Genomic DNA, 26,238 nt, shown 5'->3' on the forward strand with positions numbered 1-26,238 from the left:
ATCTGTGGTGAGGAGACCAAGAATGAAGGGATGAAGGAGGAATTTCACTCTATTATCTTTTTCGTATTGTTTGATTTTCTTTCATTATAAAGGTGATTTTAAAAAATGTAGAACTATGTCAAGAGTAATTTAAAATTCTGACTAGGTCCATCTTCTCTCAGTGAATATCTCTCCGTGTTCTATATATTGGCACTAAGCAAGCATGGGGTGGGCATAAAAATGGGAGCAGGGCAGGAGACTTGTTTTAAAATGCAGATTATTCTGTCCCGGATATTTCACTAAGACACTGTTTTTAACAAGGACTAAGGGAGATTCTCAGGATCTCTAAAGTTTGAGAGCCACTGTTTGAATAGTAGGATTTACTGGTGATTTTCATTCTTCTTTGAGTTACTTGCATTTAAAAATTTTTCTGCAATGGGTATGCATTTCTTGTGTTAAACAGAGACCACTTTGAAAAATTGCCTCAAAGTATAAGAATGAAGATAAAGGGTTAAAGATCTCAACTTTTCGCAGTTGCTTTTGTATATATAATCTAATCTGAGACCAACAACAACCTTAAGTATATAGGGCAGGAATTACTCTGTCCATATTAGAGATGAGGAAACTGAGGCTCGGGGAGGTTAACCGCCTTGGGCATGGTCCCTGGCTAATGGATAATGATGTTGGAGCAAGATCTCAGGTTTGCTAGTTTCTACCTTAGTACATTCTTAATTTTACTATTTTGCCTTTACTAAGTCTTTTAAATCTACTTTGCTTAAGCAAGTAAAAAAATACTTCAAATAGAAAATGACGAATGTCCCTTTCTCCTTTTTAATGACTGATCATAAGACACTCAAAGTTTATGTGTATTTTATCATTACCTCTTCCTACTGTTTCTTCTTTGCTTAAGAAGTACCAAACTCTCAACTTGGGAAGTTTCAAGATTCTGCCATAGTCCCTATATGTTTTATCCCTACTGAAGCATCTCTACGAGGCATAGGTCCTGGTCTTTTCCACTCCACCTCTGCCCTCCCCCGTCCCATGCTACCTTCTTAATACTCCTTTTGGTCCTGAGGCCCCAGCCTCTTCGCTCGGTTTTGATGATTTCTGCATCAGGGTAGAGCCTCTTTGTGAAGCACTGGTTCTGGCAACGGTCTCCAGCTGGACACACCTGCGGGTGACACTCATACTGCAACATTCTGTTGAGACACGCTGATTCCAAGCCGCAAGGGTTTTCATCAGCTGGCTTGCAGTTACAGCGGGGAATCTCGGACAGGTCTGCAACCTGGATCTGTACCTTTCCTATTACTTTGTTAGCCTAGAAAACAAAATCACAAATGAGAGGGAAAAATTTGAACAGGAACATCAGAAACGTACATGCTGTTCTGGGCTCTGCTACTGTCTTGTGGCATGACTCTGAGAAAGGTACTTTCTCCTAGTTGTAATTTCCCCAAGAATAAGCTCAGAATAATAACTACCTCTTTTTAGTTGACAAAAATATCAGGACCTGATGTAAATTCTCACTTATTTATCCTGTGTATTTCTCCTTCTACTAGTTGATCGAAATTTCATAACTGAAAACAACTGTGGGCTGTCTGGAAGACAAGGGCTAACTATCTCAATTCTCGTTTGATTACAGGATAACCTGGTACAGCAGAAACAGGATTTTCCATCAAACATACTGCTCCTAAGTACAGGCAGGCTTATCCAAGACCTCAGCCTTGCAGCACACAACTCCGGCTTCCATTTGATGCTTCCAACAAAAACTCAATTTGTTTTACATAAGACAGGGTGGTAATCAGCAAAAGTTTTCACAAGTCAAAAGGGCCTTGTAACTACTAAGAGAGTACCGCATTTCATCTTGCCTGTCAAATACCAATGTTTTCATGGGTAAAGACTCACTCACTTTGATGTGTTTGTAAGGAGGAGGTTTTCTTGAATTTTTTTCAAGCTCTATTGCTTCTTTACTTTCTCTTTGTGCTTTCAATTCCTGGAAACGTTTTGCAGCTTCTTCCAGTGCTGCCAATAAGACCAAACAAAGTATGTAAATACCAAAAAACAAACAAAAACCCTTATGAGAGTAGTTTTACACTTCTTCTCCAATGCACTGAATCTAGCCTGAAGTTTTCTTTTTAAAATTATATTCTGGAAATAATCATTTACCACCAGGGTAGAGTAACACTGAAATAGGATATGACTCATTTATGGCTGAACACTGCTCTGTGCAAGCTGCTGCCTCGGAAAAGAGGTCCTACTTCAATGATCAGAGGTTTCCATGTGAACCCAAGAGAACCATTTTACCTCGAACTAGATTTACATTCATTTTACTCTTACCCAGAAAACCAAACTTCCTGGTAACTTGTGGCAAAAACAGTTGTAAGGCTCTTCAAGGGAAGCTTTTACCACTCTTCTGAGCTAAAGGAGCTTCACTTGATGAAGACTACTCCCAGAAAAACCCGTTTGTAGGAAGATCACTGAAGAAACTCCTTTCACATACAAAGCAGAGCCTACTATGCTGAAATGTATTTTTCTAATTGATTAGATTCTGATATGGTTCTAACGGGATTAGAGGCGTATGGACCCTGGATCATAAGGCCTGGTGAAAATTCTCTAATACCAGAAACATTTCATATGCAAGTTAGGAGATCATGAAACATCAACCCCAGAGTCTTAGTTTTGAGCCACGGTAAATATCACCCAACTTACCTTTTTTGAAGGTCTTGTTAATACTAGTCTGTCCCTCAGCAAAGTTTTTGTCTCCTTCAACATAAGGGAACACTCTGCCCTGGTGCACCCAATAGTAGTCGTGAGAACCAAAGAAGAACACAGGGAAGTCCCCCACGTCGTGCTTAAGGCCCTGGATGTTCAGTGGCACAGACCTGGGATTGCAGATCTCTGCTGGCCACCACCTGAAAACAAAAGCAGTTTTAGACAAGAGGATGAAAACCACACTACTCTTTACGTGACTGACAGGAGCGGAAAAAAAGGTTTTGTACTTTGCAATTTTCATTCAGACTCTAAGGACACAAAAATATTTTGTTTATCTTTAACCCTGTCCAAACCGCACATCATTAAAAAATATATTAACAAATTCATTAATGAAATGATGAACACAGACTAAATAAACTAGGCCCTAAATGCCCAATCTAGTTTGTTTCTTTTAAAAAAATTAATATTTGGTATTTACAAAAGAATATACTAGGAAAATATATGCTATAGAACGTAATAATAAAATAACAATGAACCCGCTATCCAACTTAAGACTTAGAATTTACCAATACTATTCCAAACCCAGTTTCAATCCTAGAAAAGTCATGTTTTTCCCAAAACTTGGCATTCTTAAAACCAACATTGTTTTTCAAAGCGTAAAAATTTATTTCTAGTCGTCAAGGGAATTATTTGAGAATAAACCACTGCTATAGTAAAGAATGACCACTCCTATTCAAATCAGCATTTTCTGACTCTCTAATCAACCAGGGTAAATACTTCTTGGTCAAATGTACTAGGTTTATATCAGTACATTTCAGAATCTAATTCATCTTAGATCATAATAAACATGGGCTGTAGGACAGAATGAAACAACTGTTTCATGCAATAATGACGGAATACCACAGCAATCACTAAAGGAAACCATCTGTGAGGCACATTTGACAGTTTCCAGCAATAGGGCAAGTCAGGAATTAAAAGTGTGAAGCTTTCGTAGTATGTAAAATCATCAATATGAACAGTAAATACATAAAAACAAATATTTTCAGTTTCTTATAGCATGGTCACACCCCAGAATTACAGTGCAGAACTTGAGCATGCTTCATCTAATAGATATCCTGCTGTTTCGCTAAGAATTAATTAGACATGTGGGTGAGAGTCTGTGCTCAAATTATTCAAACAAAACAACGCTATTTTGTGTAGTGAGTATTTGGTTTCCCCTCAAAGTAGGCTAGGAAATGGTTATTTCTAAAGCATTTTAAGGTATTTAATATATACATGAGAACTGCATTCACTAGGTCAATTACGAAGAGGCACACTCTCTGCCAGAGGCTTTTCCAGGTCCTCGTATTTCCCCCAGGAAGCACCACATTACAGTAACTAGTTATTGAAAAGAAACAGCTTCATGTGGCCCAGCTGGGCTGACTGGAAAAAAAATACATTAAGAATTAGTTCATGGGTGAAAGTCTTTGCAAAACTTGCAAGAATCTGACCTGCATATAAAATCACTGGACTGTGAACTGGAGCACGGCTTTGGGCTTCTTTAAACTGCAATGTGATTAAAACTTGAGCATGAAAGTTAAGGCAAAGATTTCATATTCATAACTTTTTAAAAAAAGGAAATATGTCATGTACACCATGGTGACTATAATCATACTGTATTGCATATTTGAAAGTTGCTAAGAGAGTAGATCTTTAAAATTCTCATTATAAGAGAATTTTTCTCATCATAAGAAACCATGTGAGGTGATGGATATTTACTAGATTTACTGTGATCATTGTGCAATATATACAAATAATATTGACTCATGTTGTACACGTGAAACTAACACGTTATGTCAACTACGTATTTTTTTTAAAGCCAAAAAAATTAAATAAAAAGGAAATATTCTGAAATTTATTTGAAGATCTGAAGCCTTCTTACACGGTTTTAGATATTTCTTTTCCAGGAATGTCTTTTTAACTATCAAACCCACACCCCTCCCGACCCCAAAAGAGATATATTTTTAATTATAAAAGCAGTGTGTGTGTGTGTGTGTGTGTGTGTGTGTGTTTCTTTTAAAAATTAAAGCAATGCAGAAATGTGTAACAGAAAAATTGAAAATGCCTCCTCTTGTATCTCATGCCTCAGACTACTAACATTAGATATATTTCTTTCCAGGTATTGAAAACATATTATTCTAGATCTACAATTTTTAAAAATTACATAAACACATGGAAAGATAATGTATGTATATATTTATGTATTTAAACACATAAAAGATACTGTTTAACATGCTCTCTAAATTCAACTATATATCGTGGATATCATCTCATGTTACTATATAGACCTGCATTATTCTTTTATTGGCTTCAAAGTATTTTACAATATGGGTATACAATAATTTGACAAATCCTCTGACTGAGCATTTGGGTTATTTCAAATTTTTACAATTAGGAATAATACTGCAACGAACACCCCTCTAAAATACATTTTTGCCTTCTTGTCCAATTTTTCCTTAGATAAATTCCTTGACAGAGAAGTGCTGGGTAAAGGAGCATATAGAGTTATAATTTTAATACATGATGCCAGACTGCCTTACAGGGAGCACTTGTTTCCCTATGCCCTCCCCAGTCGCAAAATCATTACTCTTTTAAATCTTTGCCAATCTGTTAATTGAAAAAAAAAATCTTTGCTTTTAATGTACATTTATTTTTAGTGAGACTGGGCAGTTTTTTACATGTTTATTTTCTATCTGGTATGCTTCTGTCAACTGGCTCTTTCCCTTCTTCATCCCTTTTTCTAGGTATTTGTCTTTTCTTATTGAAAGTAGAAGAGCAAACACTTTCCCCTGGTTTGACATTTGCTTTTTAAAAATTTATGCTACTGACAAATAAAACCAGAAGAATTTATGAAACTACAAAATATATCCACTCTTTCCAAAACCCTAATATAGTATAAACAGATAAGAATTTTGAGTAGATAAAAAAAATAAAACTTTATGCTATTGTTTGCAATACAGTATAAAATTGTTTATGTATTCAAATTGTCAATATTTTTTAGGACTTGGAGATTTCCTATCATATGTTTTAAAAAAAGTAAGGGGGTAGCTTCTCAACCTCAATGGCTCTTATCTCAGATTAAAAACAAAGTAACAAAAATAATTATTTAAAACAGAGAAAATAACATAGCCCCTTTTAAAAAAATTACAATGTTTGAAATTCTATAGAAATATATCTTACTTACGATTCTAACTGAAAAGCAGGACTCTATTGCACTCTCTTAAATAGCATCTATTTTCTTAGTAAAATGATAAACATATGCCTCAAAATGTAGAACGCAGAGTTTTAAAAAATATATCGCTATTCCTGGTCAGCGAAGGCTTGTTAAAAATAGGCTTCTTAAAAGGAGAAAGCCTTACTAAAATAGTGGCAATCACATTTCATACTTCATCCCCTTAAGAACTAAAAGCTCTTAATGAAATAATCTCTCTTTACATCCTAAAAAGCTCTTTTTTTCAGTTTAGAGCTTCTACTAGAACTAAAATGCACCAGATTTAGGGGCAAAGAGAGCTACTTTGGCCAGGAAATAGACTCTTGACTTTATTAGAAATCAGAAATCAACATAAATCTAATCAGGACACAAAGAAAACATCTTCCCTACTATTCACATAAGACCTTTTATTCTAAAATCTAGGAGTACACAGTCACTAATATAAAACAACTTTCAGAACTTAAAAACAAAAGTCAACCAACCAATCCAAAAAATAAATCCTACAACTAACCTTCCCAATCCTCTAAAAAAACAGACTCAAAATACGTTTATTTTCTTCTCTTTTTTAAGGTAGTAGCTCCGTGCTATTCTATCTATCTCCTGACTACTTTGTATACAGATTATGAACCTATATCTGAACAATGATTGAATACTTCCTCTTTATCCTTGGAAAAACTTGCCTGTAATTTCCCAATTTGACCCAAACAATCTGCTTGTAATGTAGTTTCTTGCCAGCTTTACAGTCATTACAATTCCAGCAGCCTTCTGGCATTTCTATGCTCAGGCATTCCGGGTGGAAGGAAGCAGGGCACGATTCACAGCAGAGCAATCTTCCACCTTGAAACAAATAAACAGTCTTAATAACTGAGAAAAGAGGAAAGAGAAAAAGAAAAAGCAGAAAGTTATCTTTTAAGTGCATTAAATTTGATTCAAATTGGGGGAAAATAACAAAGGGACTGAGTCATATCTATGGTGATGGATTAAAATAGAAAGCAAAGGAACAGATTTTGCTACTTAGCTTTCCAGGGCTTTGGTGACCAGAAACTCAGGGCTTTTGAGTCGTAAGAGAAACATTACTGTACTCTTTACTCCTCTAAAATGTGGGCTATTGAAGTATCAGTTTAGTAGGCAGCTAACACTCTTTAACATATGACAAAACAGATGCATGAAATCTTTAGACGGAGTAGATCTGAGAGCACATTTTCAAAGAAATATGTAGCACCTTACTTTCTTTTCTCCTTAAGAGAGCTAAGAAAGCAAGCAATGGTCATCTTTGTATTTTAATCCAGTGCCACAGTTAACTAAATCCCCTTATAAAAAATTTAGCAAGAGTGAAAATAGCCAATATGTTGATCAGTACTTTTTTCTTCCCATAAAAGAATACAAAAAAGCAAAAGGATCCCATTTGCTCAAGTAGGTGATTACATTATCATTACTTTTTCAGTGAAGATAAAGTCAAACAGGCTATACAGCAGTGGTTTGCAAGTTTTTCATCACCAAGGATCCCCCTTTTCCTTTCTCATGGATCCATGTTTTCAAATATTTTATCAACAACAGCAACAACAACAACAACAAAAAAACCCCCAAACCACTGCATTTTAAAAGTAACATTTTTCCTGTTTTTATTAACCAAAGAAATATAGAACTGCCAAATCAGAGCTTCTGAATCTAATAACAAAACTAGTATTATCACACTGAATTGTTAAAATCATAGCCAAATATAAAGAAACTCATGCAACCTTAGTTTGCATAAATGTGATTCTGTTAGATTTTGTAAAATATTAAGCATAGCTCAAAAATTTTGTTTACATAAGTCTTTTCTGACTTCATATTGAGAACCACTGCTTTATAGCATAAAACTAAGTAAATATCAGTGTAAAATGAGGTACCACACACCAGGAGATCCCTCCAACTTCCCTAGCAAAATCCTTTCCTTTTACATACACAAAATGACCTCTGAATTAAGACCAAAACAGGTGCAACAAACAAAACAAAATATTATTAAATGCAAAGAAATAAAAGAGATTTGGGGGGAGATTGGATATTTCTAATAGGTATTTCCACAAGTGACAGAGAAGGATGTTAACCACTGAAGATGAAATATAATAAAGACTACGAAAAAACAAAACAAAACAAAAACATCTTCCCATTGGAAAATCAGGCCTATAACCCACAAGTGTACTGAGATTTAAAGTCTCGTAAGCAAAAGGTTAGGAGCCCTCTGTACAACTTTATCAAATCACATGCTCCAACCTTTTGAGGGTTTGCTAATTTTCCAGAAAATCTTGTCTTCCTGTAGACTTTCAAACTTCTAACTGATTAACATAAAAACAAAACAAAAATCCATATACAATCAGTGATGAATTAAATTACTATATTTCCTCTGCTTAAAAGCTTTCACTTCAATCACTGGGATTTTTTTCTTTTGTCTGCAAATCTCAATATGGATCAATGGTTCCAAGTCTCCAACCTAGAAATTAGCTGCCCGAGTACTCTTAGCCTAGGTAGGGAGTTCTGTAAGTTTAAACTAAAATGAGAATTCATTTTTCCAACAGAAAGAAATGACCAATAGGGAGAGCAGTCTTTGCAAACAGCTTTAGAGGACATGTGTATATTAGGGCTGATATGGCAAAGTCAGGCTGGCTGTTTTTAACATTATAGAATAGTCCTTAATTTTAAGTCTTATTTCAGAGGAAATACAGACCAAGAATCATCAATGAAAATCATGATTTTTTGGACAAAAAATACACAAGGGAAATAGAAAAATAAAAATGTGAACAATCCACCTTGGTGCTATGCAAGAAAACTGCTTTAGGATGCAAAAGAAGTAAGATATGGTTCAAGCTAAGCAAACAGAGGGCTCAAAATAATTTCAATTTATGTCAAGATCAATACTGAGTACTGAAAACAAAGTAAGAAACAATTGAATTAATCTAATTTTATAAAGGCGCCAGCAGGAAAATATGGCATTTCCTAAAATGCCTCAGGTAGTCTAGTTTTATTGAATTACAGAGTTAGACCTATATCCATCTTTGTTTTAGAAGTAGGTTGTGTCACCAGTAAGGGGACATACTATGGCTTCAATGAAAACAAAAAACCCAATACTCTCTCCAACGTTCTTCTCTATAAGTTCTAATCAGCTTGTTGAGCTATACTTTCTTTTAGTCATGGGTTGCCACTTCAGAATTCTGACAAAGAACAAAGATACATCAAGCAGGCAACACAAAGAACGAAGGGGGGGAGGAAACCCATTTCAAATATACCCAGTATGTTAGGCGTGAATTAAATTTTCTTTAAAGAATCTGAACCTGGCCCTCAGATCATAGTGGGAATGTATACAGGAAAAGGCCATCATTTGCCACGTTACTCCCCAAATAATACATTATTGTTAAACCACTTTTCCCATTTATTACAAGTAGGCTATATAAAGCTAAACACAAGATAAGATGTTCTTCCATAGATTAAGTTAACTGGGAGAATATAAATATACATTTATCTCTTGGGTCTCTGTGGATAAATTATCCATAAGCAATTCTTCAGTTCAGATGGGCTGCCTTTCAATATTCAGGATTTGGGGTGTCTTCCCCAGGGGTCCACCAATGTCTCTCTCATAAAAGAAGGGCAACTAGTTTCCATAGCATCTTAACAAAAACACTTAAGAAACAAAATGATAGAATGTATTCTAAAATCAAATATTTAAGTGTCAGTATCTTGGTTTCCCCCTATTTAATAACTTATCTCGAAAGTTATAACAAATTATGTCTATTCTATTCTAACATGAATGGTAGTTCTATATCAGGCAAAAGAGAAAGAGCTCTTAGAATATTCTTCTATATTAGGCAAAATCCTAGTCTTTCAATTTTAATAACTCATAGATACGTGGTATGTGTGAAAATTTATTCAAGGAGAAGAGTAAAACTTTGTAATAAATGGAATTATTTTAAGCCCTTTTTAATAATTTGCAGCCAATATGAAGACACAGTCACAACCACCAAGGTAGAATTTACCAAAAGTAACAGATGGTGCTTGACAGGCAGACATTTCCCCCCTTCATTTAAAAAGAAAAAAATAGGAAATGCAAAAATAAAAGCAAGAGATAAACTATTTTGATTATTACCTTTCTCACATTTCTTTTTGGAAGCTGACGAAGAAGGAATCATAGGTAATTTCATCAACTCTGCACGATTTGATTCATTCAGTAGGTAGTGGGACTTATAGGCATATGAACTGAACATGGGGTCTGAATGGTCCTGAACTATCAGCCCTATACGAAACAAACAGAAAGAGATGAGCTGCAATGAAACTACCCATGATTCCATAGGAAAAAAAATAAACCAACACCTATTATGTAGCTGTGCTTAAAGTTGGGGGTGGGAGGAAGAGTATGAAGAAAAAGAAAGAGTTGACAGAAAAGTTTTTATATAGTTATTATAGGGAGTTTAAACTACTCAATGCTTTATCCCTATATAGAAACCTATATACCCAGAAGGAAATTTAAATTAATTTGAAGATGTAAACTGCATTTGACATCATACTGAAAATGCCCTATGGAAAACAAGGCTACATCCCTTAATATTTAGAGGTACTATGATGACAACCCAGAAAACAAAATAATGTATCACTTAATTGCTAGAAATAAGATTTACATAACATAGTAGAGACCCTCATCTACCTTCAACATATCAAGTAGCGCTTAAAGGTAGAATTTAGCCTCTCCTCTTCCCTATTCATATCTTGAGATCTACTTAAAACAGATTCTTTCTCTGCCAGATAATGAAACTTTTCTCTATCAAGATGATACATGATTTTAAAGGGGCCACAATTTGTTGAACTTTACTGAGGCAATGCAAACCATTTAAATTTCTTTGCCATTATATAAAGTGATTACCAACTTAAGGGTTCATAAAAAGTCCTTTGGATCTACCAATATAGCTGTCCTATTTGGAGTAAAACATTAAGTAAGATGTGCTATAATTCTCCTGTGACATCTACTTCTCCTCTCCTTCCCATCCCCCATCCCCTAGTTAAATTCATAATAGGCTATATAGGCCACTCCCCAAACTAGGGAACTGCGAGACCAGGGAAAATTTCTCTATTTGGTTACTGGTGAGCTTATAATGATCTAGAATTTTACGATACAAATCATGACAGCAGTTTCATAGAGATTATTTTGAAAAGAGGAAGAGCTTTATTTTTAAAGGAGTAACCACGTACTTTTTTCTGTGAATGTTATCTTCATTTGGTGCTACCCTACTGAGACAGATTCAAGAAATATCTCTGATCTAGATGAAAGAATGGAACTTGAAGTTGCTAATTGGTAATAAAATAAGAATCTTCAAATAAAAGTTATATAATGTTGAATGAATTTCATATATTTAATAGAAGCGGGGTAGTGTAAAAAACATGGATTTTGAAATAAGATTAGCTACAAATGCTGGTCTTTTATTTAAGAACTTTGTACCCTCCAGATAAATCATTTAATCTGGGCTTCAGTGCTCTCATCATATGAAATGGGGAAATAACTTCTTAGTGTAATTGTGGCAATTCATTCCGATAGTGTCTGGTAGAGAGAGTTTGATTTACAGATACAAAATAAATTGCTATTATTATTATTAAAATGAAAAAAAGCCCCAAAACCCTAATGTAACCTCTCTATTTAAAATTACCATTACAAAGAAAGGCATAGAATGTTAAGTAACTTTTATTTTACACCACCCTGCAAATGAAAGGAAATACTAAAGAAGATATACTACAGTGAAATATGATTGAACATTTCCTACGACACCACAGGGAGGGCAAGGGAGGAGCAATGTTTCTCTAAATCTTGAAATATTTCTGAAAATGTTTCTGGTCCTTAAGAATTAGCTTAATGACCTGGTACGGTGTCAGATGGTTGTTGAACTTATCACGGTGATCATTTCTTTAGGTATGTAAATGTTGAATAACTATGGTGTATACCTGAAACTAATACAATGTTGTATGTTAGCTATATTTTAAATAAAAATCTTTAAGAAAAGGAATTGTAATAGCTTAATGATTTTTAACAACCAAGAACTAAGACAAATTCCTCTCTGAGGAGAGAAAAACTATGAGGCAAGAAACAAAAACAAGACAAGCTTAAGTTTTCTAATACCAAAACATAAGTGATTAAAGTATTCCTTCTCATGTGCAGATTTATTACAATTAGGTCTCTAAAAAATAAAAAAAGATACTTCTATAAATACTGGTAAGAGAAGGTATTATTTGCTTCTGAAAACCTTAAGTCTTCCCAAATCCCAACATCTGATCTACTTAGAATAAGTTTCTGTAGAATGCTGGAAAGGAAAATGAAAGCTTCTGTTTACTAGACAGAATTTCAGTTAAATTATTTGGGAATTGTATAATCTTGCTTAAATAGGCATTTAAATACAGCAAATCTTTAGAATAATTGCAAATGGATAAGATGCAAATACAGATTCTGTTGTTAAAACATGGGTTTTCCCTTCATTTTCATAATCTCAAGCTTTTTATTTTAAAGATTTTTTTTTTTTATTGGGGAAAGGGTACAGGACTTTATTGGGGAACAGTGTGTACTTCCAGGACTTTTTTCCAAGTCAAGTTCTTATCCTTTCAATCTTAGTTGCAGGGGGCACAGCCCACCATCTCTTGTGGGAGTCGAACCGGCAACCCTGTGGTTGAGAGGATGCGCTCCAACCAACTGAGCCATCCGGGAGGCAGCTCAGCTCAAGATGCCGTGTTCAATCTTAGTTGCAGGGGCGGAGCCCACCATCCCTTGCGGGACTAGAGGAATTGAACCAGCAACCTTGTGGTTGAGAGCCCACTGGCCCATGTGGGAATCGAACCGGCAGCCTTAGGAGTTAGGAGCATGGAGTTCTAACTGCCTGAGCCACTGGGCTGGCCCCTCATAATCTCAAGCTTTTATTCAATATACTATAAGTTAAACTTAACAAAATGGCTCGAGTTTCTAAAAAATAGGTTCCTTAACAATGGGCCATTTTCTACCTGTCTAAATTAAAAATACCTGTTTTAAAAGTCTCCCAATTATTGAATGAAATAGAGCAAAAGGAAACATTGGTCAATATACTAGTGGTACTTGATTCAGAATGTACTCCAAAGAAAGGCAACATGAGAGTTATAAACTTGGTATTTAAAATGCTGGCTCAGTTATATGTGTGTGCACATGAGAGCGCACACACACAGAGACGCGCGCGCGCACGCACACACACACACACACACACCAGTAAAAGTAAGTGCCCAGAATGGTAGAATACTTACAAAGTGATAGAAACTTTGTTATCACTGAAACTCATCTGTTTAAAAGTCTCTAAAGACAGACATTCAATTGATAATTCAATATTTCCACCCTATCATTATTTTCTTAGGGATGGGGAGACGAAAGAGACACTAGTGGTGATCTTTTATATCTTTTGACAATTTGAATCCTTTCGGTTACCTGTTACAATTTGGCATGAAACTTTTCAGACCTACTTTTCCATGTATCAGCCATGTTTCACAGCACACTACAGTTGTATAATTGCTCTAGTAAAGAAGGACACAATACTTTCCTGTAAAGGTATACAGCCCCACATGCTTATAAAACTCTGGCAAACTGAAAGCAGTAATACAAGGGACCCAGCTGACTTCTACAGAAAGGATTTCTGTTTATTTAATCTTTTATTGCCCACCTCCTCTAGTTATTTTTTTAACTAGAGATACAAAAGCAAAACAACTCCAGATCTAGCATGCTGTCTACATTCTATTAAAAAATACTTTATAGCACTTTCACCAAATTAAAAGAACTGTCTCCTGAAGAAAAAAACAAACAAAAACAAAAACCTCATTTTCCGTCTACTCTAAATATAATCAAATAGGCATGATATGCCATAGAGTCCTTTCACATATTTCATACGAAGGGAAATTTAGAAAACTTAGCATTTGTATTTTAAAACAAACAAACAAAACTGCATTTGGGAATATTAGTTGGTTTCTAAAATACTAAAAATTATTTTATTATAATACAGCTGAGATATTCTGTAAAGTTGGATACTCTGTGTCATATTCAACTAAAGAAGTTCTATTTTATATTTATCATAAACTCAAGTTTACTGATCCCCTCAGGGACCCAATATTGTTTTTACTTGACCAATCTCTTGGCACACTTGAATACCAACAGCTGGCAAGTAAGAGAGCCTGCATCGCTGGCTCTGAACTAACACCACCACATATGGTGCCTTGGCTGTATCCCATCAGGCGTTCCTCAATGCCAGACCAAAACATGATAAAATACAACATAATGATTAAAAGATAAATGTGTTCATCTTGCCTTCCAAGTGAAATCTCAATTAGTTGCAAGCTCTGGATTAAAGAAATGACATGGGAAGAGTCTACTTAAAATAGAAGAATTGTTTGCAGAAGGACACAGATTAATCTTTGGTGCTCCAAGTAGGAATATTCAGAACTTATCTGTAATTTGAAGTTATTAAAAAATGAAGACTTTAGCTTAATTTATGGAAGAATTAATATTCTAACAATTTCAACGTCTAATGTTATAAAAGAGACTAGTTACTGGAAGTGTTAATCTCTCTTAGGGATATTACTGAAACTATTTTAACTGGGAAATATGCCAATGAACTCAGAAAGACATAAAAAGGATTGATACTCACCTCTTGCACAAACGAAACAAAAGCCTACATTTACAGCAGAGGACGAATTACTGCTCCGTTTGGAATGATTACTACAGATGAGAATGTAGGAGGACACAAATATGCTTCCGGCAGCAATGCAAGCGTCTCCAGAGTGATAGGCTACTGGACATCTCAAACACCTCATCATGCGACCTGTTTAAAGACAAGTCAAAAGAGAATCTATATACTAAGATATCAGCTGGATATGTAAAATGAGATTTTTGGAGTTGGGCTCTTTTTGGATTCCATGTAATGTTGGTTATAGTAAGATAAAAATATTTTTCTCCATAGTTTGGTTCTGTCATTCCTATGCTACATGGCCCCTAAATACACTGCCCATCTAGAGAACAAAGAAAAATTTGTCTGCTCCAATGCTGGAGAGGTGGCAGTCTCCAATATGGCACCTGTTTAAGAGATTTTCAAGGTAATTTTGAAGATATGGAATTTTCTTCTCATGGTCTGAATTAGAACCTAATCTTTACTTATCATGCTATCTCTTGTGGCTGAGCTCTTATATCTACAGATAAACAGAGAGAATGCTTGATATTCTTTATAATGATATGCTGATTATTTGTGACTGAGCTTAAAAAAAACTTTGTCCCCTTCCTTAGTTCTGTTTTACCTTTACTTGCTTTGTGGATATCTTTCTCCATAGAGCAGGCAGAGCAGCAGTGCTGGGGACAGCGGAATCCTTTTGATTCAAAAATGGCAGTGGGGAATTTGCGGACACAGGCTTCATGATAAAATTTCCCGCAAGCACCGACAGAGCAACGCTTCACATCTGTACCAGATACCTTACATGAAAAACATGGATGCTGTCCTGGAAAATTGGTAAGGAACACAGATTAAATAAAATCTGATTAAAGCATATTCCTTTTAAATAGAAGCAGCTACTGGTGTCAAAGAGCTACCCTCCCAAAAGAAATTCTATTATGTGTAAGATTTTAATACACAAAAAAGGTATTGAAAATAAATGGTTAAATTAAAATACTATTTAACAAATTTTTCTAGAATTGATTTGCTATAATAATTGATAATGAATTTAGAGATATAGCACTAAAAATAATTTAGATCTCCACTTCTTACTGTATACTAAAATTATTTCCATTAAAAACCCAGAACAGAATTTTTCAATACCTGAGAGCTTAGTGTGTCAAGGTCTTCCTGACACAGAACAAATGTAAAAAAAAAAACTACCACAGAAAAGATAGATTCCATTAATCACTTACAATTTCCATATGTACAGGGGTTAAGATGAAAACTCATAATCCTAATTTAAAAATGCAGAAAATTACAGCTAGACATCTTATTCCAACTGTAGAAAATTAAGGACAAAGAAAAAATATTAAAATTACCCACAGAAAAGACAATTATCTTCAAAGAATCAACAGTTAAGACTGAGAGCTGACTGAAAGAGAAAAATGGAAGCCAGAAAATAATGGAATGTTCTCTTCAAAGGACTAAAAGAAAATTGTTACCAAGTCAGAATTCTATATCTAGTGAAAGCACTCTTTAAAAATGAAGTGAAATCAATATACATTGGGGAGGATTAAGAAAACCAAAAGTTGGTTCTTTGAAAAAGATTAATAAAACTGATATCCCTGGTAAGAATCACTAATTTAAGAAAGGGAGAAAAATCAGCAATATATATTAACAATATCAGAAATTAAAAATGATACATCACTACAAATCCTCCAAAGTTAAAAAGATAATAAAATGGAGATCACTATATTTTTGCCAATAAATTTGAAAATTTAGATGAATGGATTCCTAGAAACACAAAATTTACCAACACTGGCACAAAAATAGAAAATATAATTAGTTATATAAACTATTAAAGAAATTGAAACTATACTTTAAAAACTTTGAACAAAGAAAACTTTAAGCTCCTATGGCTCCACTGGTCAATCTGCCAAATATTTAAAGGAAGAAAGAGTGCCAATTAGAATAGAAAAAAAAGAAGGAACAAGTAAAAGACAAACAGGTGTGGAAAAATACATACAACAAAGATGACAAAGGATTATGCTTTGTTACATAAGGAGTTCAAATATAGAGAAAATATACGCAACATATATAGCCAAGGTCACTAAACAAGACTTAAAAAGAACTATAAATCAATATAGAAATAAAACAGCCTAATAAAAAGTGGGCAAAGGGTATGGACAATTTACAGAAAGCACAAAGCCAATAAACAGGAAAAAATACTCAACTTCACTAGTAGTCAGATAAAACCACAAGTAACATTTAAAAAAACTCATCAAATAGGAAAAAAACATTAAAAGTTTGATAATATCAATTGTTGATCAAGGTATAGGAAAACAGGTAACTTTTATATACTGCTGGTAGGAGTTTAAATTGGAAGAAACTGCCTTAGAAGGAAACGAGGCAGTATCCATTTTTTAAAAAGTACATTCACTTTCTGTGACCTAGAAATTCTACTTGTGAAAAAAGCAGGTCGCAGAACAATGGTAAAATTCATTTTTATTACAACACACACAAAAATGTTTCACACACACACACACAGGTTTACTGGGCTACACACCAAACTGATAACAATGGTTACTTCTGGTGAGGATTAGAATTAAGTAGGAGCCTAGGATTAATAGTAGTGATCTAGGGGGACTGCAGCTGAGATATAATTATATTTTCATAACACTGCATTTATGTATTATTTGTGTAATTATATATAAATTTAAAATACTAACAAATAATAACACCTTTAACACTGTAATACATAAATAGACAAGACACATGAACAGATCACTCACAAGAGAGTCGATAAAGATACAGAAAAAAACGTTTAGTTGTAATCAAAGAACTGCAAATTATAACAATGTTTTTATTATTTTGCTATTCTTTGAAAGTAATTCTTTTCTGTGGGTAATTCTAATATTTTCTTTGCCCTTGATGTCTGAATAAGATGTCTAGTTGTAATTAATTTTCTTTTTTATAAGGATTGTGTTTTACATATGGAAATTATAAGTGATTATTTACTGGCCATTTGGATACCATCTTTTGGGAAGTGTTCAAGTCTTCTGCCCATTTTCCTTACAATGCTATAAAAAATCTGAAGGAAAAAATAGAAGGAATAGTTTTTTGTTTTGATTTTTTTATGGAAAGTTAGATTTGATTTTGGAAGGACCTAACCTGTACAAATTGGTTGAATTATAAAAGTTCTTTAAAATTAGTATTTACAACTGTGATGTTCAAATATTTGTGGGTTTTGTTTTTTTTTACTGGTTTTATTGTAGAAATAAAATACAGTACAGCACGGTTTTTGTTGTTCTGTTGCATATATATAATTTCAAATTATATTCATGTAGACATGAAAGCAATAGTATTGTTTTTGAATTAACTTTTAGAAATTTAAAATATTAAAAAAAATTATTTTAAAGGTTAAGAGGTTTGACTTTCCAGCTTTGCCTAATGCATAAACTGACTGCTCTACGTAAAAATGAAATAGTTAAGGTTTCATTTGCAAATTGATCAAAATAAGTTTAACAGAAATGAAAATTGTTATATAACTAGTGATACTGTTATACTAATAGAGAGCTGAACTATCAGACCCCTTTAAGATTTATGCTTAGAGATCTAGCATGTGAATGCTTCCAATACCCTCTTCTCACTAGGACATGGTCTTCACTTAGATTAAGTAAATAATAAGTAAAATGGCAGGTTACACATTTTATTTGAAATGGCAAATGAAAATGCTTTCTTTCCAGAAATCGTATTGTCTTAAATGATAGAAATAGGTAGTATAAGAACTTATTAGGCATGTATCTTGTAATACTTTTTATATGTAAAGTGCTTATCTTTTGATAAACAAAAGTTCCTAATTGACCTTAATAATGGTTTAAAGAATTTGAGTTTTCACTCCTAATATGTTGGAAGTGTACCAAATTGGTATTAAACTAATTTTCATGTAATAAATAAATCAAAAGCAATTTAAAAAACAAGTAAAAAGTACAGTTGACCCTTAAACAACACAGGGGTTAGGGGTACTGACTCCCCACCCCGTGCAGTCAAAAATCCGCATCTAACTTTTGACCCCCCCAAAAACTTAACTACTAATAGTCTACTGTTGCCTGGAAGTCTTATCAATAACATAAACAGTTGATTAACACATATTTTGTATGTTATATGCATTATTTACTGTAGCCTTACAATAAAGTAAGCTAGAGAAAATAAAATGTTAAGAAAATCATAAGAGAAAATATGCCTACAGTACTATACTGTATTTATTGACACTGTAAGTTTGTCATCTGTTTACAAGAGGAATTGCTTGTCAGTACCTACATCAATATCGTCTTAAATGATACAAAACACTGTAGCTGTTATATTACTAATTCTAGACATCAAAAATGGAAAGATAATGAGAAAAATAAATTCGTATTTATTTACAGTGCAATGACTCACGCATTGATATAGAAGCAGTAGCAATATGATTGCTTCGTGGTAGCCTAGTATGGGTAATTGATACGATTACTTCATGGTTGTCAGAAAATTTCCAAAAAATTTTCCAATATACAGTATTTATTGGAAAAAAGCCACGGACTCAAGCATTTCAAACTTGTGTTATTCAAGGGTGAACTATAATTTTAAATATAACTATTTTAAATTGTGGTTAAAATATACAACATAAAATTTACCATTTTAACTATTTTTAAGTATACAGTTCAGTGACATTAAGTACATTCACATTAATTTACAACCATCACCACTATCCATTGCCAGAATTTTTTCATCAGCCCATATTGAAACTCTGTACCCATGAAACAATAACTCCCCATTCCTCTCTCCTCACCCTACCCCTGGTAACAACTGTTCTGCTTTACTGTCTCAGTGAGTTTCATCACTCTAGGTAACTCATGTTGGAATCACATATTTGTCCTTGTGACTGGGTTATTTCACTCAGCATAACATCTTCAAGGTTCATCCGTGTTGTATCACGTATCAGTATTTATTTCATTTCTTTTTAAAGCTGAATAATATTCCATTGTATATGTACATACCACATTTTATTTATCCAGTCATCCATTGATAGACATTGGGTTGTTTCCACCTTTCGACTATTGTGAATAATACTGCAATAAAGATGGGTGTACAAATACCTGTTTGAGTCCCCGCTTTCAATTCTTTTGGGTATCTACCCAGAAGTGGAACTGCTGAATTACATAGTAATTCTATGCTGGAATTACATAGAATTCTGGATTACATAGAATTCAGCAATTCAGTAATCCAGAATTCTGGATTACATAGAACTGCTGGATTACATAGTAATTCTATGTTTAATTTTTTTGAGGAAGCGCCATACTGTTTTTCATAGCAGTTATACCATTTTACATTCCCACCAACAGTGCATAGTGTTCCAATTTCTCCATATCCTAGCCAATACTTGCTTTTTTTTTCATAATAGCTATTCTAATGGGTGTAAAGTGGCATTTAATTGTAGTTTTAACTTGCATTTGCCTGATTACTAATGATATTGAACACCTCTTCATGTGCTTACCGGCCATTTGTGTATCTTTTCTGGAGAAATGTCTATTCAAGTCCTTTGCCCAATTTTGAATTGGGTTGTTTATTTTTTGTTGAGTTGCAGGAATCCTTCATATATTTCAAATATTAATCCTTTGTGAGATATGCTGTTTGCAAATATTTTCTCTCATTTCGTGGGCTGCTTTTTCACTCCGTTGATAGTGTCATTTAGGGTATACAGTTTTCAATTTGTTTTTCTTTTGTTGCCTTTGCTATCATACCCAGGAAATCACTGCCAGATCCAATGTCATAAAGCTTTTCCCCTGTTTTTTTTTCCAAGAGTTTTATAGTTTTAGCTCTTATGTTTGATCCATGGATCTCTGATCCATTTTGAATTGTTTTTGAATATGGTATTAGGTAAGGGTCCAATTTCGTTATTTTTCACATGTCGATATCCAGTTTTCCCAGTACCATTTGTTGAAAAGACTATCCTTTACCCACTGAATGGTCGTTACACCCTTCTCAAGAAGTCATTTAATCATATATGTGAATGTTTATTTCTGGACTCCATATTCTATTCCATTGGTTTATATGTCTGTCGTTATGCAAGTATCGCACTGTAGTTTTAATTACTGTAGCTTTGTATTAATTTTTGAAATCAGGAAGTGTGAGTCCTCCAACTTTGTTCTACTTAATTGTTTTTAAAGCAAATTTCCCTCTTAAATTTCTTAATAGATGTGTACCAAATTAGATTATATCTAATCTATATTGGCAGAATTCTGCTGGATTTTAGAGTTAGGAGAAGCCTTAAAAGAGTGTTTTAATACTGAGCTACATAGTCCTTTCTATCAGTAGTCTAAATCAGAGATTGCAAACTTATGTGCTTCAAGGGGCACATAAATGACTAGAGTGACAGTTTTAGAAAAAGGGAATGCTAGAGAATGTGAGCAACCAGGAGTACGTGCCTGACCCATCTTCATACATTCAAAACACATTTTGAGGGCCAAATAAAACAATGTGCAGATAATTTGACCCTGAGACTGCCAGTTGGCAAACTGTTCAAAGTTTTACTAGAGTCTAAATGCAATGAATAAAACGGTATCTTATATAGGGAAAAATGTAAGTTATATGTTCAAAACAGCTTCTATAGCTTAATTTTTACATGTATGTATGAGAAAGAGAGAGTGTGTATTAAAATATATGATACATGTTCTTCATCCTACCTAGTCAAGTGGTAGAAGGCAATGGGAAAGAGCAAGGATTCTGGGCTCAAGCTGCCTCCTGGGTTTAAATCCCAGTTTCATCATATGCTGTTTTTGTGCCTTTGGGCAAGATACTAAACTAAATTCTCTAATCCTCATTTTCACCCTCTGTGAAATGAAAATAATAGTATGCTCCTCATTGCATTATGAGAACCAAATGAGATAATAGGAAAAAATGATTAGTACTAACAGCACCTGGCTTGTATTAAGTGTTCAGAAAACAATTACCATTCCAGTGGATTTCAGAATATCTAAACGATTTTAGGAGACATACTATCAAATAAAAAAGGATAAAATCAGTATATGAGAATCCAAATAAAGGGGGGAAAGGAGTAGGAAAATAATAAAGTATCAAGAGTAAGATCAGCATATCATAAATACTTGATATCCAGTTGACTCATACACAGTTCCTTCCTCGTAGCAAAAACAAACAAAAAGCATACGAACACGGTTCATAGAAGCACTACCATGCTACCTCCAGTTGACTTTTCACTTGCCTTGTTACAGATTAAACAATTCTACTTCCTGCTTTCTATTAGTTTAACTAGAATCATGGCTACATAGAGAAGAAACATAAACTTCCATATTTCTTTCTCTACAAATTATTTTGATGGGTGATAGTCTATTTGGGGTAGGGTATAAGAAATAAATGGTGAATCCAAAACCCGCATGTTTAAAAAACAATTTCCAGCAGCTCCGTCTTTTCACTAAAAAAATACCATCACCATGGTTACAGTATATAATCGACACATTCCAGTCTATTAAAGTAAAGGACTTTAAACCAATTTATTGAGCACATAAATTTCAAAGCCATCTGAAAAATAATTCACCCTACAAATTTTGTATAGCTCTTTAGATACATCTCAATGATTTCATATATTTTTATGATTCAGGCAATGATAGGACAAAATTTGACAATAATATTGCTAACTACTCTTTTGATCCTAGGAAGCCTAATCACCGAATGGTCTTAATTTATTGAAATACCTGTGGGACAGGAGGTTAAGAGCTACACAAAAGTGAAAAAATTAGATATCATAGGAGAGATACTGGCATTGCACATTCCTCCCTATCCATTTTTTCGTATCAATCAAAATAAGTAAGCTTACCGGTTTTACATTCTATGCAGATGAACTTTCCATCAGGGAGTGATGTCAATCCCAGGCACTCCAGGTGAAAGTGTTTGCAGCACTCTCCCTCACAAGGAATCAGAGCATCACCAGAGCTTTCACATATCTGAAAAATGGCAAAAAGCAGTGGTTCTCAAACTTGAGCAGGCATCAGAATCACCAGAGGTCTGTTAAGACACAGATTAAGGGGTCCCTTTCCTAGAGTTTGATTCAGTAGGGCTGGGTGGGGCCCAAGAATTTGCATTTCCAACAAGTACCCTGACAATACTGATGCTGCTGGTCCTTGGCCCTCACTGTGAGAACCACTGAATCAGATAACTACTTCCATATCCATATGGTATAAAGTTTAAAAGTCATATTTGATCTTTTGCGATTCCTCCTTTGGAATCTGCATACTTTAACTTTTCTTCACAAGGCAAAGGAACTTTTTGAAAAAAGGGTACATATACATTAAAACTTAATACTAACTTAATTTTAAGAAAACATTTTTTCAGTCATCTGCCATTTACTTCCAATTCACAATACAGTATCACAATGAAGACTTGACATTTACATGTGAATAAGTATTCCAACTCAGAAAGGGGAAGAGCCAGAAGTGGATTTTAGATCCGTAGCTTTAAAGTAATATTGTAATTTAGAAAGATACTACCCTCTCCAACCAGGGGTATATTATTGGCAGAATATGATAGCAGTTGCTTCAAGCTATAGGTCACTTGCTTACCTGACACACAGTGTCCTTCTTATTCATTCCAAAGCCTCTTCTTGACAAACTTGAATCCACAGACTGAACATCAGAAACGTCTGCATCTGCAGTAGCTGAAGGGCTATCTACTTGCTTTCCAAAGCCTACCTACATGGAAAACATAGCACATTTTTAAGAAAAACAAAACAAAAACTTCCTCAAAGTTAAGTGCTATGAAAACCCTAGTAAGAGTTGTTTAAATAAACTTTGATACATTTTTTTTCTTTCTTTCTATAACACCTGGATACCATATGTCTGGTGTTTTGAGAGAAACCCCAGTTAAAATTAAAAAACAAACTATGCTTCTCTTATGTAAGAGATCATAGTTACTCATAGTTACAAAATAATCAAAATGATTTCTTTACTATGGATATTTTTTTAAATGCCCATTCTCCCCAAATAAGTCGGGCAAAGCAATATGTATGTTACTTGGTTTGGCAAAGCAAAAAAGAACACTGTGCTCAGACCCTTGAACATATTTACCTGTAGGTCACTCAGGCCTCTAGAATCGGAGTCAGATGTGTCTCTGTATGCTGAACTAGTCATTTCTACATCAGTTGAGGCGCGACTCCTTTTCTTTAGAGGTTTACAGGAATCTGAAATCTCGCTGGCACCTTAATACAATACACCGAAATTAATCCTAAAATAGTGCTTAAAGTTTGTTTTATTTTTGTGGGAGAATATTTCTTTCCCCAAACTCATCTGTAGTGTGAAAAAAGCACAGCTCTCTTTGTAACACTGAAGTCACGAGTCAAAAAACTTCGTAAGCTTCTGACCTTCCTGATAGTGATTTAATTTACAACCGCTCTATCAAAGCATTTAATTCAGTGCTCCTGCTCTAAAGCTATTTTCAGTCAATAGAGCCCAACTTCGAACCTAAAAACCAATTCTATCAAAACTGAAGGATAGCTGATTTATTTGGAGCAATCCAAAAGAAACACTCGATTTGGAGGGGAAGACATAAAACCCAACACACTGTGTAGCTTACAAATATGGTTGCAGAGACATCTCCATCTTGTTTTTATTAGGGATGTGACAAATCTTTGATTTGTATTCGATTCGTACACGGATAGTGCCATTTTCCCCAGAATTTTGCAATTTAGTTGATTACCCCCCAAATAAATTTTGGATGTTCTTAATTGTTCAGAGATTTCCTTGGTGAAGTGTCATTTATTGTGACCATTAACAAGTGCTGCAGCACATCTACATATGTCATGCCATTTAGGAGGCACATTGCTGAGGGTTGTAAACAGACAATCAATGTTCAAGTGCAGCCAAATCACGAAGAGCTGGATGAGAGGCCTCTAAGTGGAATTTGCGGAATAAATATATATATATATTTAGAAAAAAAAAAAAGGCAGAGAATAGTGTGGAATTTTTTTTTTAAAACTTGTGTGTAATACAAATCCAGCCAAAACAATAGTGCAAAAAGTTACAAAGCAACAATCTCTTGGGCTAATGCAGTATAGGCTATACAGAAACAGCCACGATGAAATGTGCAGATCAGGCACAGTGAATACCAAGGAACCAAGGAGACGGTTAATATTTCGACCCACAGTTTGTGTTTTGGATTTTTCCCCCCAAATTTCCATACAACAGACAGACATCTAGACCAGCCCAGCAAGCTATGGTGGAAGTGTGCAGTCCAGAAGAGACCATGGAGACACAAGTCTCCTGAGGCCATGGAGATCCGCAACAGGCTGAGTGGGAGTAGCACTTGGTGTATAGCCATGTTCTGTGGTGGAGGATGTGGGTCTCTTTAGACTGCTCAGATTACTGGAACCTCGTTATCACATCCCATTCTACAAGTTTTTCACTGAATGTTTCCTTATATCTATAAATGAGGGTGCCTGCCCACGTTAACGCTGATTAAAAAACACAAGTACACAAATCTAGCTCCTTCATTGCTGGTGTATGGACCCAGAACACCACAAAATATTTCCTTGGTCTAAAAGATCACTGGATTAACAAGGAGTTTTAACAGAGGAACAGGAGTGCTGTACTGAGAGGCTTTCGAAGGGAAACACAGGTACCGCCATTTCCGATGAGTTTCTGAAAATGTTAGAAAAATGACAGACTGCCAAAGACAGCTGCCATGCTGTTCTCCATGATAACGGCACTAATATTAAAAAAAAATAAGAGCTTTTAATGATTGTAATGTATACAGTTTGGGCTGTTTGGCAAAACCCTGCAGATGTGCATTAATGATGCTTTATTTAAAAACAAAAAAACAAAAACAGTCCATGTTGAAATTGATCAGTGTAAGTTAAACGGTGGTTTTTAGGCTGGACCCATGATTTAAGCTGTACCCATCCAGCTCAGACCAAAAAAAAAAAAAAAAAAAAATCATTTGAATGTTAAAGCAATTGTTCAGAGTCTTGAAGAAGAAACCAGGCAGGAAAATGCCAATAATGATGATTGGCAAAATCAAAATTGAAAACAAAGAAACTGTTTATCGAGCCGCCGACAAAGAAATCTTGCATGGAGACTACAAGTCTGGAGTTTCTGGGATGAAATTGTACAGGAATCTCAGTCCACAGTTTCCTCAATCGCTGCGGAGACGGAGCTGTCACTGAATCTGACAGAGCCCTGCACTCCCCGGTCCGCCGACCCTGTGGAATGGTGGAAACACAACGCAATCAGGCCTCCTAATCTCGCAGCGATCGCGATGTCTTTTCTTGGAGCTCCGCCAAGCAGTGTTCCCTCCGAGAGGCTGTTCAGTTCTGCTGAGGATCTCCACGGAGACCATCGCTGCAGACTTCTCCCCGAGAATGCAGAGAGGCTGGTGTTTTGGTTTTTTTTTTTTTAAATAAATAATGCAATTTGCCCAGAGTAAACTACAGGTATTAAATACAGTCTGAATGATTTCATCAAAAACGCACGAATCATGCTATGGAGTTTGTACTGTAGTCAAATTGCACACAGAAAATACAGATATAAGTTTAAGGTTTCTTAAACTTTGTGCATATCTCAAATAGACTTGCATAAGGTCATCTAATAATGGCCA

At 34.7% G+C, this 26,238-nt stretch overlaps 1 protein-coding gene across 8 annotated transcripts in view; it reads right to left on the reverse strand.

Moving 5' to 3' along the window:
* The window catches only part of NSD3 (nuclear receptor binding SET domain protein 3), a 99,688-nt gene that overhangs the window by 18,432 nt on the left and 55,018 nt on the right, over positions 1-26,238 (reverse strand). For 3 of the 8 annotated variants that reach the window (XM_081046905.1, XM_081046902.1, XM_081046903.1), the window contains 10 exons: positions 23,715-23,845; positions 23,211-23,339; positions 22,469-22,595; positions 15,245-15,442; positions 14,602-14,775; positions 10,056-10,202; positions 6,619-6,802; positions 2,686-2,888; positions 1,886-1,998; positions 1,028-1,297 (listed from right to left, as the gene is read on the reverse strand). In XM_081046905.1, the coding sequence (XP_080903031.1) occupies positions 1,028-1,297; positions 1,886-1,998; positions 2,686-2,888; positions 6,619-6,802; positions 10,056-10,202; positions 14,602-14,775; positions 15,245-15,442; positions 22,469-22,595; positions 23,211-23,339; positions 23,715-23,845 (1,676 nt within the window). Of the gene's footprint in view, positions 1-1,027; positions 1,298-1,885; positions 1,999-2,685; positions 2,889-6,618; positions 6,803-10,055; positions 10,203-14,601; positions 14,776-15,244; positions 15,443-22,468; positions 22,596-23,210; positions 23,340-23,714; positions 23,846-24,127; positions 25,844-26,238 lie in introns of those variants that run through there. The other 5 variants (XM_081046906.1, XM_081046904.1, XM_081046908.1 and 2 more) reach the window with 3 other exon arrangements.

The sequence above is a fragment of the Rhinolophus hipposideros genome, assembly GCF_964194185.1.
Source record: "Rhinolophus hipposideros genome assembly, chromosome: 4".
In the NCBI taxonomy this organism is placed as follows: domain Eukaryota; kingdom Metazoa; phylum Chordata; class Mammalia; order Chiroptera; family Rhinolophidae; genus Rhinolophus; species Rhinolophus hipposideros.